The 18498-nt window shown below is 45.8% G+C and overlaps 1 protein-coding gene across 5 annotated transcripts in view; it reads right to left on the minus strand.

Annotated features, from left to right (window-relative positions):
- Nucleotides 1-18498, minus strand: part of GFRA1 (GDNF family receptor alpha 1) — a 213931-nt gene that overhangs the window by 132700 nt on the left and 62733 nt on the right. For 4 of the 5 annotated variants that reach the window (XM_045439065.1, XM_045439063.1, XM_045439066.1 and 1 more), the window contains one exon: nucleotides 18200-18214. The exons of the other annotated variant lie outside the window; for it this stretch is intronic. In XM_045439065.1, the coding sequence (XP_045295021.1) occupies nucleotides 18200-18214 (15 nt within the window). The remainder of the gene's footprint in view (nucleotides 1-18199; nucleotides 18215-18498) is intronic. 5 annotated transcript variants of the gene reach the window in all.

The following is an 18498-nucleotide window of genomic DNA, read 5'->3' on the forward strand; positions in this document are numbered from 1 at the left end:
CTTCTGACTTGGGCTCAGGTCATGATTTCGGGGTCCTTGAGTTCAAGTCGTACGTTGGGTTTTGCGCTGACAGCTCGGAGCCTGGGGCCTGCTTTGGATTCTGTGTCTCCCTCTCTCTCTCTGCCCTTCCCCTACTGGTGCTCTGTTTCTCTCTCTCTCTCAAAAATAAATAAACATTAAAACATTTTTAAAAAATTAAAAGGAAGATACTTCAGCATTTAGGAGCACCCCTGAGCCAGTGGTAGTCTGATATCCTCTCTCTGTCAATGTCTTCATCTTAATTCCCCAAACACCCTGAGAACCACTTCTGAAACTTCTGATTCACTATGGCTTCTGCCCAAATACCCACGACGGAGACACAGAAAAGCAGGGGTCAGCAAACTCTTTCTGTAAAGGGCCACATAGTGAATGTCCCCAGTTTGCAGTTCACACAGGCTTTGTGGAAACCATTTAATGTGGCCACCGTAGTGCAGAAGCAGCCATAAACAATATTTAAATAAATGGGCATGGTTGTATTCTAATATAACTTTATTTATAAAAGTAGGTGGCCAGCCAGCAGGCCACAGTTCGTCAACTCCTGCAATGAAATAATATTTTCTTTTCCTTCATGGCCAAGTTTAGAAAACACCTCCCCCATGGAGCCTTCTTCAGCGCATTCTGGAGGAACTCTTTTTTTACTTTAAATTTCCCTACTGATTCTGTTCCATCTTTTTTTGTTATACCTTATAGTCAGTCTGAGATATGTGGCCTGCTAGGCACACTGCTAATGTCGTGCTCTCCAAATTGACAGCCCTGTTTGGCATTCTTGCAGAGAACAGCCTGACTGCCGTGTCAGGGGAGGATCAGTGAGGTACTCAGATTCCTCTGCCTGGTTCCCAGCAATTCAGCTCAGACCCCAACTTGCAAACCCTATTCAGGAAAACCCATGTCTTACCGAAAAAGAAGGTTCCTCTGGGTTCCAATCCTTATTCCCAACTACTTATCAAACAATTTTCCCCACACATACCCCATACTCTTTTCCAGAAGAGTCTGTACAGTCTTTTCTAAGCCATATTTGGTGATGTTTAGCAGCCCACCTCCCCTGATAGATAAGCGCCCTAACCAGCTGCTTGGTTGGCCTGCCCACCATTTATCTACAGACCATTTACAGCCTTGTGGTATTATTCTTTTTTAAAATGTATTCATTTATTCTTGAGAGAGAGAGAGAGAGAGAGAGAAAGAAAGCACAAGTGGGAGGGGGGCAGAGACAGAGGGAGACAGAGAATCCCGAGCAGGTTCTGCACGTCAGCACAGACCCTGAAGCAGGGCTCAAACCCACAAATCACACGATCATGACCTGAGCTGACATCAAGAGTCAGAAGCTTAACTAACTAAGCTACCCAGGTGCCCCTATTCTTATACTTTTCTTATCTTCCTCCTAGAACTGGAAACTCCTTGAGGGTCAGGTCAGTGTTTGACTTTCTTTTTCTTAACATAGCACACCCACATTGTGCCTCGCACAGTGCCTGGCACATAACCGATGCTCCATACCATTAAATGGATGAATGAATACGTAATCATCTTGCCCAAGTAACCCGCCTTCCCTTAGTATTTGTAATCTAACAGGAAAGGCCTCCCTCTCTCTATTCATTTCTTATTGTTACTATAACAAATTACCACCTTACTAGTGTAAAACAACACAAATTTATTATCTTATAGTTTTAGAGCTCAGGAGTCCTCAAATCCAAGTGTCAGCAAGGCTGTGTTCCTTCTAGATTTTCTAGGAGAGAATCCTTTCTCAGCTTCTAGAGGCCACCTGCATTCCTTGGTTTGTGGTCTTGGCTGGATCTTCAAGGCCAGAGGCATAGCATCTTCAAAGCTCTCTCTCTCTGTCTCTCTCTCTCTGTCTCTCTCCTATCTTCTTCTGTCATTGCATCTACTTCTCTCTCTTTGACCCTTCTGCGTCCCCATTATAAGGACCTCTGTGACCGCATGCAGCCCACCCAGATGATTCAGGATAATCTTCCCAAATCAAGATCCTTAACTCACATCTGCAAAATCCTTCTTCCCATGCAACATATTCGCAAGTTGCAGGGATCAGTATGCATACACCTTTGGGGGGCCCTTATTATGCCAACCACACTTACGTTTAAGGAATGGGGGATGGGGTGGAGACAAACAGACAGACATTACAGTTTCTGAAGAAGAGGTGCACCAAATCCGAGCCAATCCCAACTGGGGATCCCTACCAACAGAAAGAAGGGCAAGGAACAGCACACTTAGAAACTTGCCAAGTAAGGCTTGAAAATCTCCTCCAAAATTCAAATTGACTTTTCAGAAATCCACATATCGCCACTTCAAATAAGAAGTGACAGAAATTACAGTCCTGGGCTGTTCCAAAAACGTTGGCAGAATCAGGGTGACTGATACTTTGTCCAGAGTGGGTTTAAACACACATGCCATCCCCAGCTATGTCACGGGGGAGGCAGTGACTGAGGACAGGCTTAACCCCTAACTAAGAAGGAAAGATATACGTTGGGGGAAAGACTGTTTTGTGGAAAACAGTTTTGTGTGCCCAAGCAGAAGTGGTTGGAAACCAGCATTACACAGAATAATAGACTGTACAGGATGGGTCCTCAAGATGATGCCAAACCCCCTCACTTTAAGAGTGAGAAACTTCAAGCATCAAAACTGACCTTCCCAACATCGCATCATAATTAGGTACGGTGCCCAAAACAGTGCCCACGCCCTCTGAATCCCCGTCCACTATGACATGAATTTTCTACTTTGTATCTACACTTTTTGCAGATTTCAGAACCACCACACTTTAGTGACTCTGGAAAATATAAGGTAAAAAAAGGATTGAATATACTGTGGATCCACTCAAACACATACGCTGTGACTGGACAGCCCGGGGCCTCCTTTAACAGAACAGAATGCTGATATATACCTTCAGAGTGGCCACATATGTAATCATTTTTCTAAATTCTATATAGCAAGCCCTTTTTTAGAATTGCCTTCACTGCAAGGCTGGAAGTCATCCATCCATCCACAAATTCATTCAAACATCTATTAAATACCTACTGTGTTCCAGGTGCTGGAGATAAAAGATAAAAGATCGCTCCCACCCACAAGAAGCTCGTCCTCTGAGGAGGGCAGCAGGAAAACCATTCTGCTGACCCTAATGCCACACCCTATTTCCAGCCCAGACTGGCAGCACCACGCCTGATGATTCGCTCGTTTTATTTAGCCAAAGGGACTGTGAATGACCTTTTAGCTTTTTCTGAAAGCCAGATTCATCCTCCTCTAACGAAGATAAGCAATAGGAGAGGGTATTAGAAACCCTATACTCTATACCATCTTTTTTTTCCCCTTAAGAACCAAGCTTTATTTATTTGCGAAAAGAAAAGAAAAGAAAAGAAAAGAAAAGAAAAGAAAAGGGAAAGAAAAAGTTGGTGCAAGGACAACATTAACTCCCTTTGATAAAAAGTGTAATAAATGTCTTGTATGTCTGTTCATAGTTACTAAATCTGAACCACATACAACTATGGAACACAGGAAGCTAGAGCAGTTATGCTAGCACACCAAAGCATATTTCTTTTAATAAAAAACTTACAGTATGTACATTACGTACACACACAAAAAAAGAAAAGCCAAGTTAAAACTGTGCGTGTGTGTGTGTGTGTGTGTGTGTGTGTGTAAGGGTATAGTGTGTGTGTGGAGATGTGTGTGTATCAGAGAGTGAAGCTGCCGGATGGCACCAGAGCAAACTAATTAAGAAGTAGGTACAAAGCAGGTCCACAGGAGCTAAAAAGGATGGACTGATCAGAACTTGTCGAGGCTGAGAACCAGAGGAGACAGTAAAGGGTAGGCAGCAAGGGATTCCTCAGGAAGCAAACCCACAAGCCAAGCTTCAGGTCCAAGAAAATATCTAACAGGTGATCCAGATGTGCCAAAGTGACTAGGGTGGGGGGGGGACACCAAATCTGGGGGGGAAGGTTGGCGGGGGAGCAGAGAGAGGAAAGAAGCAGCAACTAGAGTTCATCTGAGCGTGAGCCTTCCCCTGTCACTGCAATTCCATCCATTCGAGGTGCGGACGGCATTGGTTCCCTCATGGGAGGTCAGGCCGGGGAGACTCTGGTGTTCACTTTGCTTCACGTCTCTGTGCTTGCATGGCTTTCCTTCCCCTGCAGGGCAGGCTAATACCCAAAAACCCGTGTAAAAACCTCCAGCTCCGGTTTTGTAAGGTATAACACTTTTTATTTCAAAAACAGACTGTAAAGATACTAAGGATAACCTTTTTAAAATAACAACAAAACTTCTGTGATGTGGTAAAATAAACCTGACCTAGAGCACCAGAAAGCCCGAGTTTGAATCCTGACTCTTCCAAATGTGTGATCTGGGGCAAGTTAATAAACTTCTTTGGGGAACTATTTCATCAACCAGAGATGGAGACAATTTGGATCTCATAGGGGTCATTAATTTAACATACACTGAGCACTTATGATGTGTCTGGCACTATGCTCGACATAGGGATGGAGGGATGAAAAGAACAGCAATGCCCTTGCTCTCATGTAGTTTATGTTCTAGTTGGAGAGACAGGCAAGGAATAAGTAAGCAAAAAAAACAAAACAAAACAAAACAAAACAAAACAAAACAAAACAAAAAAAACCACGGACAAAGTAATTTCAGATAATATTGAGTACTGTATTAGTTTCCTAGGGCTTCTACAACAAAATATCATAAACTTAGAGGCTTAGAACAACAAAAATGTATTTTCTCACTGAAGGCCAGAAGGCTACAAAATTAAGGTATCAGTAGGACCACATTCCCTCTGAGGGTTCTAGGGAAGCATCCTTCCTTGCCTCTTCCAAGTTCAGGTGGCTTCAGGCTTGTGCCTGGAATGTTCCAATGGCTGCCTCTGGCTTTACGTGGCTTTCTCTCTGTGTCCTCTCCTCTTGTAAGGACCACCAGTCATTGAATTTAAGACGCACCCTAAATCCAGGATGATTTCATCTCAAGGTCCTTCGCTAACTCTGTTTCCAAATGTGGTCACATTCTGTGGTTCCAGGTAGGCATGAATTTCAGGGGCATGCTCTGAACTACCTGTTTTACAGAAGTGCTATAAAGAAATCAGATGAGGAAATGAGGGGGCATGTCTGGGGGCTACCTCTTTAGCGAAGGTTGCCAGGGAAGGCATCTCCGAATGCTTACAAAGAGTAGCAGCCACAGGAGGACTGTTCCGGGGTGCCGAGCCATGAGCGAGCTCAGATGATGGGCCCAAGAATCCAGATGGAGGCCTGAGGAGGTGACTGAGCAAGGTGAGGGGGAGACATAGTGAGAAGAGAGACCAGCAACCACCGGGGCTCTGGGGCCACATCACTAGACCCGGACGTCCTAAAGGACCTCAGGAACTAGTATGCATCACCTCCTTGGAGAAGGAGCCAAAGGGCTCAAGGGTTGAACTTGTAATCTGCCCACCAGAGAGAGTGGGTGGCCCAAGCTCAGGCAGCCCCAAACCACAGCCAGCCTCTATTCCAAGAGTCCGCTAATTTATAAGTCTCTCTTCTCCCAACCCCCTGCCCCCTCACAATGCAGGTGGTTTTCTGATGCAGGATATTAACTTTCAGCCACTGGAGGACCCTAACTTCCATGCTGGCCTAAAAGGTTTCGTCAGGTTTGGATAAGCCTCAGATAAGGAGCTGAACTTTTGCAGGCTTATGAGAACAGCATCTCCAATCCTTCCGAGCTTCGCTCATCACGAACCTTAATCCATCTCAAATAAAACCTGTGCATACAGTCGTGCTCTCCCACCATGGCTGTTTAACAAGGAAAAAGAACAGCTTTGTCTGTTCTGCAGAAGCCTCCTCTGTTTACACTGTGCCCGTGGATTTAATTTCTGAGATTTACATTTTAATTCTTTACGATATTCAGGAGATAAATGGATAGAGAGGCCCCTGGTGAGGCCTGGGTCTTTCCTGGAAAACCTTACTTGCATTGCTTTCCCCTCTCTCAGACCTGTTTCTTCATCTTGCCAAATGTAATCTGATTTCCTTCTCCACTCTCCTGGGGATTTCCTCTCCCCTGCCGGCCCCTTACTCTCTTCTCTGCCCCATAAGGCTCTCTCTTCCTTTGGCCTCCCACGTTGCTTGGTCATCTGCCGTGACTGAATAGTATCCCACCAAAATGCACGTCTACCCTGAACTTCATCATGTGAACTCCTTTGGAAAGAGGGGTCTTTGTAGACGTCATAAAGTTAAAGTGGGTTCATGTCGGATTAGGCTGGGCCCTAAATCCAAAGGCTGGTATCCTCATAAGATGAGAAAGGACACAGAAAGACACACAGGGAAGAAGCCATGTGACCATGAAGAGAGGGATTAGAACAACATAGCTGCAAGGGAAAAAGCCAAGGATTGCTGGGGCCTCCAGAAGCTGGAAGAGGCAAGGAAGGGTCTTCCCCTAAAGCCTTTGGAGAGAAAATGGTCCTACTGATACCTTGATTTCAGACTCCTAGCCTCCAAAACCATGAGACAATAAATCTCTATTGTTTTAAGCCACCAAGTTTGTGGCCATTTGCTACAACAGCTTCAGGAAACTAGTAGAGTGTCCGGAGGCTGTCCTCTCCCATCTCCCACCTGGAGCCCTGGAACCCTGAAGCCAGACCCCAGGCCCTGCCTCCTCCTCTGGGGCGGTCCAACGCCTGACTGGCCTCTGCATTTATGGCTGATGAGGCCATGTGTTCTCTGTTTATAGGAAGGATCTCAACTGGGATCTCTCTTTTTTTTTCCTTTCAACATTTTATTATAAAGATTTCAAGCATACAACAAAGTTGAAAGGATTTACAATGAAAACCCATGTACCTGCCACTTACCTTAACAATTAACATTGTCCTCTACTTGCTTTATCACAGATTTGTCCCTCTGTCTTTCCCTCTCTCCATCCATCAACACATCTTTTTGGGTTTTCTTAGATGCATTTCAGAATAAATCGCAAACGTTGGTGCACTTGTCTCTGAATACTTCAGTGTGTGCATCATTAGCTGGAATTTAATATTTGTTTTCCAGTTTTCTCCTTTTAAAGAAAAATTTACATACAGTGAAATGCACAAATATTACGTGTACATTCTCTTGAGTTTTGACAAATGCACACATCTGTATAGGCCAAACCCCCATTAAGACAGAGTACTACCATCAGCCCGGGGAGTTCCCTCGTGCCTCTTTCCAAGTCAGCCTTCACTCTCCTTTCCCCAGAGGCAACCAGTGTTCGGAATTTTGTCCATCACAGTTTAGTTTTAAGAGTTTCAGGGGCGCCTGGGTGGCGCAGTCGGTTAAGCGTCCGACTTCAGCCAGGTCACGATCTCGCGGTCCGGGAGTTCGAGCCCCGCGTCGGGCTCTGGGCTGATGGCTCAGAGCCTGGAGCCTGTTTCCGATTCTGTGTCTCCCTCTCTCTCTGCCCCTCCCCCGTTCATGCTCTGTCTCTCTCTGTCCCAAAAATAAATAAATGTTGAAAAAAAAAATTAAAAAAAAAAAAGAGTTTCATATATATGGAATCATACACAGTGCCCTCTTTTGTGAAAGGCTTCCTTCACTCAGCCCAACATTTCCGAGATTCATCAATGTTGCATGTATCAACACGTTGCTCCTTTCTGTTTTCGAGTGGTATTCCATTCTGCAGGTATAGTAACTGTCCTTTCTCCTACTGATGGGTACCTGGGCTATCTTCAATCTTTGGCTATATGCATAAAGCAGCTATGAAGACTTGGGTTCATGAGCCTTCTTGCTGGACATATGCTTTCATTTCTCTGGGGTTTGGCTGGGACGTCTTGTGTGATAATGGCGCTGTCTATCCTGATCCTTTGGAAAGCCCAACGCAGTCTCCTGGTACCCCCAGGATGTACGATGGGGTCATTGAGAATTCAGTACGAGTCCAACTGCCTGTGTCTGAACTCAGATTCAGTCCTTCTCTAACTACGAGACCTTTTACAAAGTAAAATTACTTAAGCTTTCTGAATCTATTTTAGTGGCTAAAAAATGGGGGTAACAATGGAGATAAATGAGCATGTGAACCTTAGAGCATTATTCTGGGGAAGAAGTGAGTTCATGTATGCACCTGCACAAGCCAAGTAAGGAGAGGCCATCTTTATCCTCTGATGCCCAACACCCAGCACAGTTTTATCACATGCCCATACATGCTACTTCTCTGCTTAAGAAATTACAATAGTTTTCTTGGGTTTCCTAGAACAAGTTTAACTTTGCCGCCTACATTTTAAAACCATTGCTCAAGTCACCTAAAATATCAAGCTGATTTTTTATGGACTGGAATTTTATCAGTTCAGGGATATAACATTCACTGTGCTGATCAGGAATGGCCATTGGCTGATGGGTCACCTTTGAGTAACAAAAGAAGTAATGAAATGAATAATAAAAAATGGGAAAAGTCAATAACCAATACTATTCATTTGATAGACAAAATTTTCTCAATCATACGGGAGTGCCAGGGAGCACCAGAAAATAAAGAGGTTCTTGGCAATCAACAGATAGTAAAGGCTCCATAATTGGCCCAACCCAGATCCTGTCAGGTTCACTGCCCCCTCAACATCCATATACACAACACCATGCTTGCATTTGTCTCCACCTCCATCCACATCGTCCTCCCAGACCCCACCCACCCACGCACCTGCCCTCATTCTGTCCGCTCAGATCTTCTGCTTCCTTCAAAACAATCTCCAGCTCCACTATTTCAGTTGTTCCCCTTTCCCAGGGACCCTCATCCTCTTTGACTGCCTCCTACACTGGGAGAGGACAGCACCCACAGGTCCACAGACTGACTGGCCTTGGGTCTCCAGTGAAATCACCAGCTCTTGGAAGGTAGGGACAGTATCTCAACTTTATTAAAGAACCTGGACAGTCACACATAAAAGCAACACATACATGTGCACGTGCACACACACACACGCCCCCCCCACACACACATACCCCAGACATACACAAAATGCGAATTCCTTTGAGCCTTGTTATTTTGCTCCACTTTCTTGTGTCAAACACCTACTGAGCACTTACTATGTGCTAGGGATTCAAAATAAAAGGAATGCTCCTTTCTCTCTAGGAGCTCAATCTGGTGTGGGAAGACAGATGCTAAATAGGTCATTACGACAACATGAGAGAGTGCTGACAGAGGGAACAGTGGGACGGTCCAGAGTGGAAGGCAGAATTCCCCACCCAAAAGGGTGGGAGTGAGTTATGATAACCTAGCAGTGAGGATTTAGGCTGAATTTTGAAGAGTAAACAGAAGCAGGGACACATCTAGGAGGGGAAGTGGGTAGCACCTTCTCAATGATTTCTAGGTACAATGTCACAATCGTTGTGAATATTGTGTTAACGAGACATTAGAGGACCATGTGAAAAGGAGAGTCCACTGCTCACACATACACTGGAGGCATCAGCATCAGGATGAACACCCACAGCACCTACTCCTGGGCCAGCCACCATGATGGCAGAACCTGGGTAGTTTTCTGAGTGTAAGGAGCAGAGCAGGACAAGGCTTGCTGAAAAGAGGAGAAAATACTCTAAATAGAGCAATCAACAGATCCAAAGGCACAGAGGTGCGATGGGCATTTTGAAGAGTAGGGGTCAATCTGGTAGAGGCTTATGGAGATGAATGGGACCAGATGGGGGAGGGGTGCCAAGAAATGAGGGTGCCAAGAAATGATCAGGGAGGTCTGGCTTAGTGTTCCCTAGAAGAAAGATGCTTGTCAGTTAGTGCCCAGATCCAGCCATCAGCCTAGGAACATGTCACCAAATCCACTGTCAAGTATAAAGAACACATCTCTATCAGCTCACAAACTACATCCCCAAAGAGTGCTTCAGCTATGAAGAAATACATATAAATAAGTCAACTACGACTGTTTGTATGTTCCATGGCTTGCGACAAGCCAGGTTCCAAAAACAAATGAATGAAGCTTCCTGACTTTTTGGGGTTCACAAGCCCCCCACTCCTTGACTGCTGGGCTAGAGAGGACCAGGTGCACCAGAGGTAGCAGGAGAGCATTAGCAAATGGTCACCAGCTGTCTTCATAGGTGCCCCCATTGGCCAGTTGATGAAAGTGGCTGTCACAGGCAAGGCTCCAACTTAGAACATTTCCTGTGCCTGGAGGGGACAGTGCACTAGCCCAGGCATCTGGGAAGGGGCATCAGAGAGAGAAAGCTAGGGGAAATCGGCAGGTGGATGCAGCCCAAAGAGATAAACAGGCTTAACGTCTCATGAACCTCATGCCCAAATGGAAAACACAGCCTCAAATCTGTCCCCAGAACAAACTCAGCTATTTTAAGGACTGGTCTATCTTGTACCCCAAAAGCAGCAAGCAATCAAGGAAGGTACAGGGGACTTTAAGTACTCAACAGCTAGAATATTATAAACAGATCAGTTGTTTCATCCTTGGCCAGCTCAGGCTATGGGAGAAAGTACAAATGTCTTAGCTCAGAAACAAGGCACTCTTCAATCAGCCTCCACTCTAGAAAAGACAAACCAACTTAGAAGCTTGCAGAGCTAGAACTAGCCATGAAGTCATGACAGAAAGCTTGGGTCTGATGTGTAAGCAGAGAGGCACCATGATGGACTGATTGCTTGTGTCTCCTTCTCAAATTCATACATTGAAATCTTAACCCCAATGTGATGGTATTAGGAAGTAGGACCTTTGGGAGATGGTTAGACCATGAGAATAGAGTCCTTATGAATGGGATTAGTACCCTTATTAAAGGACCCCGGAAAGCTCCTTCCCTGCTTCTGCCATGTGAGGACAAAGCAAGATGATGGCTATCTATGAACCAGGAAATGGGCTCTCAGCAGACACAGAATCCACCAGCACCTTGATCTAGGATTTCCAGCCTTCAGAACCATGAGAAACAAATTTTTATTGCTTGATCCCCCACAGTTTATGGTATTTCTTATGGCAGCCCAAAGCAAGACATGTACTCAATAACCTCACCTCTCTGTACCTGTGTCATCATGTTGGGCCTTGGGAAGGGTCAAGGATTTGTGACTGTGTCCCCCCTGGGGTATTCAAAAGCCCATGGACAGCATATTACTGCCAAAAATCAGAACAGCATACTGCAGGACCAGAAATCAAACTACCTAGGTTCAAAACCCTGACTCAGGAGTTTCACCTTGGGAGTGGGAATGTACAATAAGCAAAGGAAGGAGGCTAGGATGATCCATGTGGTAATGGATTAGAGTCAGAGACTTCAGTAAGAACTGAGGCTTAACACAGATACACCTTGTTACAACTAGAAACAGATATGCATACATCTGTGGGTTAAAATGCACACTTGGATTTCTTTGCTCTGTGACCTGAGAGGGCCTAAAAGAAATGGCACTCCAGTAGCAATGAGCACACCTAGCTCCCAGATCTTGGTTTCTAATATCACCCTCCATCTTCTTAAAGAAATGGCTGAATCTAGGACAAGGGTGAGAAATAAACAAGGTGAGCCTGATGCATCTTATAGTATCAGAAAATATTGCAGAAGTGCTCAACCCAAAATTGACAGGGATATGTCAAAGGGGCACAAGAAGCCAACCGGAAAGGCTCCCAATGGCCAAAGCAAGAAATTAAATAAAGCTGTACTGCATTATAACCCAAGGTAGAAAATAAATATGCATGACCTAAATGATGGAATACATTAATAAATGAAGGATAAGAGACGAATCTCCCATGCAAAAGAATAATTTATGTAGTTTCTCTCCCCTCAATGACATGGAGCCTAATTCCCCACTCCTTAACAGTAGGCTATGGATAGATTTCCTTCTAGAGCACACTATGGAAGGGAGGAGGGAAAGTAACCTTACAGCGGAGAAGCTCCACAAACACTACTTCAGCCAAGTGATGAAGATCAACATCAATAGTCATAGATCATGTTGATGGTAGATGCCTTTTATATGATGTGATGTCAATGGCACTTTCCTTCTGTGATCTTCCCCAAATCCATAACCTCAGTCTAATTATGAGGGGAGAAAATCACAAAAAGTCCAAGAGAGGGGCATCCTACGATATATTCCTTAAAACACCAGTACTCCTCCAAGCTGTCAAGGTCATCAACAACAAGGGAAGTCTTGGAAACTGTCACAGCCAAGATGAGCCTAAGGAGACATGACAACCAAATGTAATGTGGTCTCCTGGACAGGATCCCAGAACAGAAAAAGGACATTAGGTAAGAAACAAAAATAACAAGGGAATCTGAATAAGCTATGGACTTCAGTGAATAATAATGGATCAGTATTGGGTCATCAATTGCAACAAACGTGCCATACTAGTGTAAGACATTAAAAACAGGGGAAATAGAATGTGGGGTATGTGTGAGTTCTCTGTGCTATCTTCACAAAGTTTCTGAACGTCTAAAACTGTTCTATAGAATAAAGGCTCTCAATTAAAAAAATAATTGGCTCTACCGCTCACTAGTTCTAGAACTGTCACTGGGTCGATTCCACTCTGTGCCTCAGTCTTCTCCTCCATAAAGTGGGATCTTTATACTTCATAAAATTGGAGGGTATAGGCTATGAGAACATGTATGCAAAGTTCCTGTTCCAATGCTTGGAATACAGGAGGTACACAAATGTGGCATAATTATTATTACTATTACCATCGTTGTTATCTCAATAAAATAATAATTTAAACTTATTAGCAACCATCTCAACAGAAGGATCTAAAAGTTTCCTTTTACTGATGCGGCGATTTTGAAACACAAGTTACTGGGAGGAAAGCCTCTAAAACTTCACCCCAAACTCATGCCCTGGGATTGCAATGGACGCAAGATGCATCTGTTACAAAGACCCACCTATCCCAAGGTCACCTGGCAGGAAACAGGCCACCTTCCACAGCCCACACCGAATGTGATAAAGCATCCCAGATAATGTGATTATTTAAATATGGTTATCCTTGCCCTCATACGCCACACACATACACACAAAGTGAATCCATGTAAAATTAAATGGTAACATTGTTCAGTTGGTGCTGGAGAGGCGGATGCGTTTCCAGAACGTACAACTCAGAATATTCCACTGGTTCTGGAAAGAATGGGAAATAATATACATACACAGTAAACATTAGCATACGGGAAATGTGAAACAGCCACTTTCCACCATAAAAATGTTAACGCATTTTTCTCATTTGCTAGTTAACTGACAACTTGGAACTTTTACCTGGAAACGGTTAACAATAAATTTAATTTATTCACCCAAATCCCACACTCACAAAGAAAACAGTATTTCATGACGTGTAACCTTACCAGGGGAACCATAATTCATGGCTCAAGGGTCAGAGCTTCAGAATAGATGGGTTTTCTGAGGTGGCTGGGAAAACCTAAGATCCAGCCTCAGCAGTTTGCCCAAGAGTTTGAAATACGCAAAAGAGCTCAAGTCAAGCATATTATAAATGGCAGAGGTATCCGTCACCACAAGCCCACCCCAACAATTACCAGGCTTGGCTGGGCTGCCAGAAACCAAACTATGATTTATTGTTCTTTTCAAATTAGTAAAAGCAATGCCATCCATTGTGAATTCCAGAGCTGATGCTCCAAACTGGCCGTGTGAGTAGGTTCCACTTCTGAAGCCACAGTTCTCTGAACCTTAATTCTCAGCCACTAGGGAAGCCTCTGCATTTACCCAAGTTCTTTAGATAACAGTTGTAACCTGCAGTTTGGGACATTTCTGCACTCCATTAACTCAAATCCACGTAAAACCCCTCAAGATAAAGCATCCTCAGGAAGCCACGTGGGGTCAAGGATTCTTCCCAACTCCTTCATTTTACAGGTGGAAATATTGAGGTTACAGGGCAAAGCAAGTGGCTCAATCGCCCCCACAAAGGCAATCCTGTTGGGAGCCAAATCGAGGTCTCCTAAGCATTTAACACATAACTATGTGATACCTATGATACACATGTATACGTACACTGGAGAACGGTGGCTTTTTAAAAATCTAAAGATATGTATAGGAGCATGTTAACGATGCCCTTGATGAGCAAAACCTGCACAGCCTTAAGGAGAGGAGGTGTCAGTTATGGGCATGTTACTCCCCACAGGTAAAGCGAGCAAAAAATGGGACCCTCAGTGGAGGCAAGCTGGCCGGGAATGGGGTCGCAGAGACCCACTAAGGGGAATGCTTAGGGCCTGCGGGCAGACCACCCCCCCACCACCACCACCTCAGCCCCACCTGAGCCTGCTCAGTGCTCAGCCCTGGTCCCGGTTTTAACCTCTCACACACTGTCCTTATGCATTTGCATAGCAACCAGTATGGCAATTTTTAATGGAAATAGGACCCCACCACCGTTTTGCTTAAAACCCACTGCTGACTTCCTTCCTCTGATCTCCAGACTACATTCCTGCCCTCTTCTCGCTGTTCATTTCACACAACGCTCTTCCTCACTTGTGAGCTCCAGCCACACCGGTTTCCTTCTGGAACACTGGGGTGTTCTTGGCCCATCGGGGTTCCTCCACATCCTCCAATAGCTAGTCCTTCTGGGCACTGTCTAACCACCCCGTCCAGCCCTCCTGGCCACGAGCACACCATCCTGTGATTCTGTCTTCATCACACGCATCTCTCAGAAATTTATGTCGCTCGTTTATTGGCATGCTGAGCGCCAGATTCCATGAGCAGAGAGCCTTCGCTGTCGTGTCCGTCCCCTTATCCTCAAGGCCTAGAAAGTGCCTGGCACATATACACCGTTCGCTGGAAAAACAAGTGCACTCTGTTTGAGAGGTATCAAAAATTACTTGAGCCGAAAGAAAAAGCTCGTAAATAGCAAGATCGCAGCTCCAGGTGAGAACTGAGCAGGAGGAAACGCTCTGCCTCCTCGGGCTCAGAGTCTATCAGGGACTTCAGTTCACAGCACAGAGCAGAGAATTAACTCGATGGTGAAGTCTTTATACTGTGCCCACTTACGCTTTCAAATGCCCTGCTGAGTGGCATTGCTCTGATTTCCAAGCCACTCACTCGGTTTCTGTTCAATTTCAGATTCAAGGTTGAGCTTTTAGAGGAGTATTCAAAAGGTGCTTCAGTAACTTCAAATGAGGCGTGTGTGTGTGTGTGTGTGTGTGTGTGTGTGTGTGTGTGTGTGGTCCTGGCTTCATTATTAAACGATTGATATGAAAGTGCTCTAAAACTCAAGATTCTAGACACGTGTGCACATACAGCATTTTCAATTGCATCTGATGTTGGGAAGGCAGTTCTATGGCACTCTGGAATTTCTGAGAGCCATCCAGGGGCACACGGGCTCTGCTGTCCACAGAGAACATGGGTCAATTAAGGCTCCTTGCAAATGTAGCCCCGTGGCCCTGGAACTCATCTAGACAGAAGGCCCAGCTGCGGGCCTACTGGTCCTTGACAGTTCCCCATGCCCTGTGGTCTAACCGCCACAGCAAGGGGCTTTTACGGAAGAGAGAAATGTAACGAGCTATAAAATGGCACAGGAGCGGGGGAGAAACATGTCCCCACGTGCACACAGCACGGACACCGCAAAGAAAGGCCCAGCGGTAGCTGCTGAGCCGTCACCTACTATAACAAGATTGATCTGTAGTGAAATAAAAGATAATGCAATCCAGGGGAAATAACTTCGGTTTCCTCTGAGAATGTCTGATGTTGTCAACTTGTGAGGCTACTTCCCTCTTCAGCCCGCCACGGTGCACAGCAGCCCAAACAGGCAGGCACTCCTCGGGGCAGCCAGGCCTCACGCACTCACCGCCGGAAGGACACAATGGCAAAGCAGCGTCTCCCGCAGCTGCCCGTGACTCCTCAGGCAGGGCCTGGACGCCCATGGCACGGTCAGGAGGCCATAGATACCTGGAGTTCCCACCGTGTGTGTAGATGGGGCCTCAGCGACGACGCGGTGGTTTCTGTTCATCTGAAGCCACGTAGCTTTCTGGTTGTCTATTTCAAGCACCATGCTTGGCCCCCCGTGTTTCAAATTAATGGTACAATTCTGGAACAGAGTTTCAACCACAGGAGACATCGTGCAGTCACGTTTTCGACTATATCTAAGACACAGAACCCTTTGTCTTGGTCTGATGTGACTGTCACCGACACGTTTTTTCAAGTTTATTTATTTTGAGAGAGAGAGAGACAGCATGAATGGGGGAGAAGCAGAGAGAGAGGGAGGGGGAGAGAATCCCAAGCAGGCTCCACCCTGCCAGCACAGAGCGTGATGCAGGGCTCGAACTCACAGGCTGTGAGATTATAACCTGAGCTGAAATCCAGACTGACACTTAACCGACTGAGCCACCCAGATGCCCCATCCAACACCTTTTAACTGTCACATTTTACTGAGCATTAATTTCATTGGCAGAATGGCCGGAAGCAAAGGTAAGGAAGGGGCACCAGCTGATGGGTTCTTTGCTGCCATTTCAGAGAAATGTCCCTCCACATGTAACGGTCCTGTAAGGCCGGAGCCACGTAAATTATTCACAAAAGCAAGTTCAATTCTCTGCATTCGAAATCCTGGTAATATCTTACACAGGAGCTGCCGCCCACCATCACGCAGGGCAACGGGCAGCTAGCAGCTTCCGTCTCTGGAAGGTGCTATTAAGTCCCGATAGCCAGTGATTTGCAGATGATTATAACTTTTGCTCTGCATATCATTGCTACTGACAGGCAAATCCCATCAATCAAATGGAATGACTGATTATAAAAGGAGCCAAACTTGACATAGGTAGCCTAATAAGCCATTTTTTATACCAACCATGACAACTGTGAATGCTCACAATCGTTCGAAGAAAAGCCAGTTCTGCTACAAGCCTTTTCTCTCCCACTCTCCGGTGGCCTCAGCCCTCATGATCCAGAAAGACTTCCCGAATCCAAGCGCCTCGTGTCTCAAAAGGAGAAATGCAATTCAGCATCGGCTGGTGAGTGGATTCAAGCTCAGGCAAAAAAAAAAAAAAAAAAAAAAAGAAAACCTCTTTTCCTCCCAGAGCGTCACCGCGAACCCCCAATTTGTCAAGGAAGAAGACACACTGCACCGAGGGGCCCCGACAACAGGGCTCCCACTACATCAACAGTCACGGCACCTTTTCAATTTTGCTCATCTCTTAGTCTCTAGCCAAATGGAACTTATTACTTATAGCTTGTTGGGATTTATGAATTATTTATAAAAGTAGGTCTGTGACTCCAGACTCTTAAAAGACAAACACAACAGTCCCCTCATTGTTACCCACAACGGCGCTTCTATCAGAGAGAGCAGGCAGACATTCTCCGTAACACACGCTGCAAGTTTGGGCTGAAATAATCGTTGTGAAAATATCAAGCCTGTAAGATTATTCGGAAGCTATTTATGGGATGCCTAGATGTATTTTTAAACCAGTGTCTTTTATTCCGAGCCAGCCTTGGATTCAAGAAAGACACAGCAAACACGTGCCACAAACGTATTGCCCAGCTTGAGTATAGTTATGCCCTGCCGATCCTACCGGGTGGTTTCAGACTGTGATCTAAAAAAAAGGGTGGGGGGGAAGAGGCGGCTTCCCCTTAACGTGTGTCTGGCAGGTTCAACAAGGCCGTGCCCACGAGCCTCCCTCTGCACCCCAGAGCACAGGGGCTGTGCATCCTCAGTGAGGACTAAAACACGCAACCAGAAGACGCAGTTAGACTTCCCATCTCCAACTCCCCAGAACACATGACCTTGGCAGGCAAAACAGATCCATCTCTGCAACAGGCACAGTTGGAGGGGTTTCCAGGGACACCTGGGTTGAAGGTGTCATGCCATGATCTTACCTACACCTCCTCTCAGGACAGGGACGCATTTCTTTAGCAAAGAAACCTCCACATGGAGCTGGCGTCTGAAGCCCTGCCCAAGCAGCAGGTGGCCCTGATGCAAGAGCCCTGAGGGACAGGGATCTTCCATCTGAACCCCCCAGAGACACTTGCTCCTCGCCAGCCCCATGCGTCCCAAGCCTACCCGTTCCCTGACAGAGACCCGGCCGTGACTCTCCCCAGTGTTCCTGGCCAAACTGTCCAGCCCCCACCCTACCTCCAAGTACGGTCCGGAAGCAGAAGCCGGACAGCAGAGGCCCAGAGAGGCTGATGGCACTTCAGGCCACCTGAAGCTATCATCCTCAGGTGCCTCCTAAAGCCCCCGTGATGAGTCCACAGAGAATGCGAAGCCCCACAACCCTCTGCCCACAGAGGACACCCTTGTTCCCAAACGATCACAGCCAGTGGCAAAGCAGGCAGGCGACAGTGAACTTACCTTGCTGGAAAATATCTGCCAGGAGGGTGAAAAACCAAGGGAAGAGAGGGGAGAGAGAGAGAGAGAGAGGAGAAAAATATTAATAATGATATTGCAAATGACAATGATGATAATCACAGCTAACATATGTTGACTTTGCTGGGCACTCTTTGTACAATATTTCCCTTAACTCAGAGGCAGTGGTTAAGAGCCCGGGCTCTGGAATGAAACTGTTGGATTTAAATCCTGGCTCAACACTTAACTAACTCTGTGGCTTACATTTCCTAAACCACAAATAGACAGGAGTACTGGAAAGATCA

The sequence above is a fragment of the Leopardus geoffroyi genome, chromosome D2 (assembly GCF_018350155.1).
Source record: "Leopardus geoffroyi isolate Oge1 chromosome D2, O.geoffroyi_Oge1_pat1.0, whole genome shotgun sequence".
Classification (NCBI taxonomy): Eukaryota; Metazoa; Chordata; class Mammalia; order Carnivora; family Felidae; genus Leopardus; species Leopardus geoffroyi.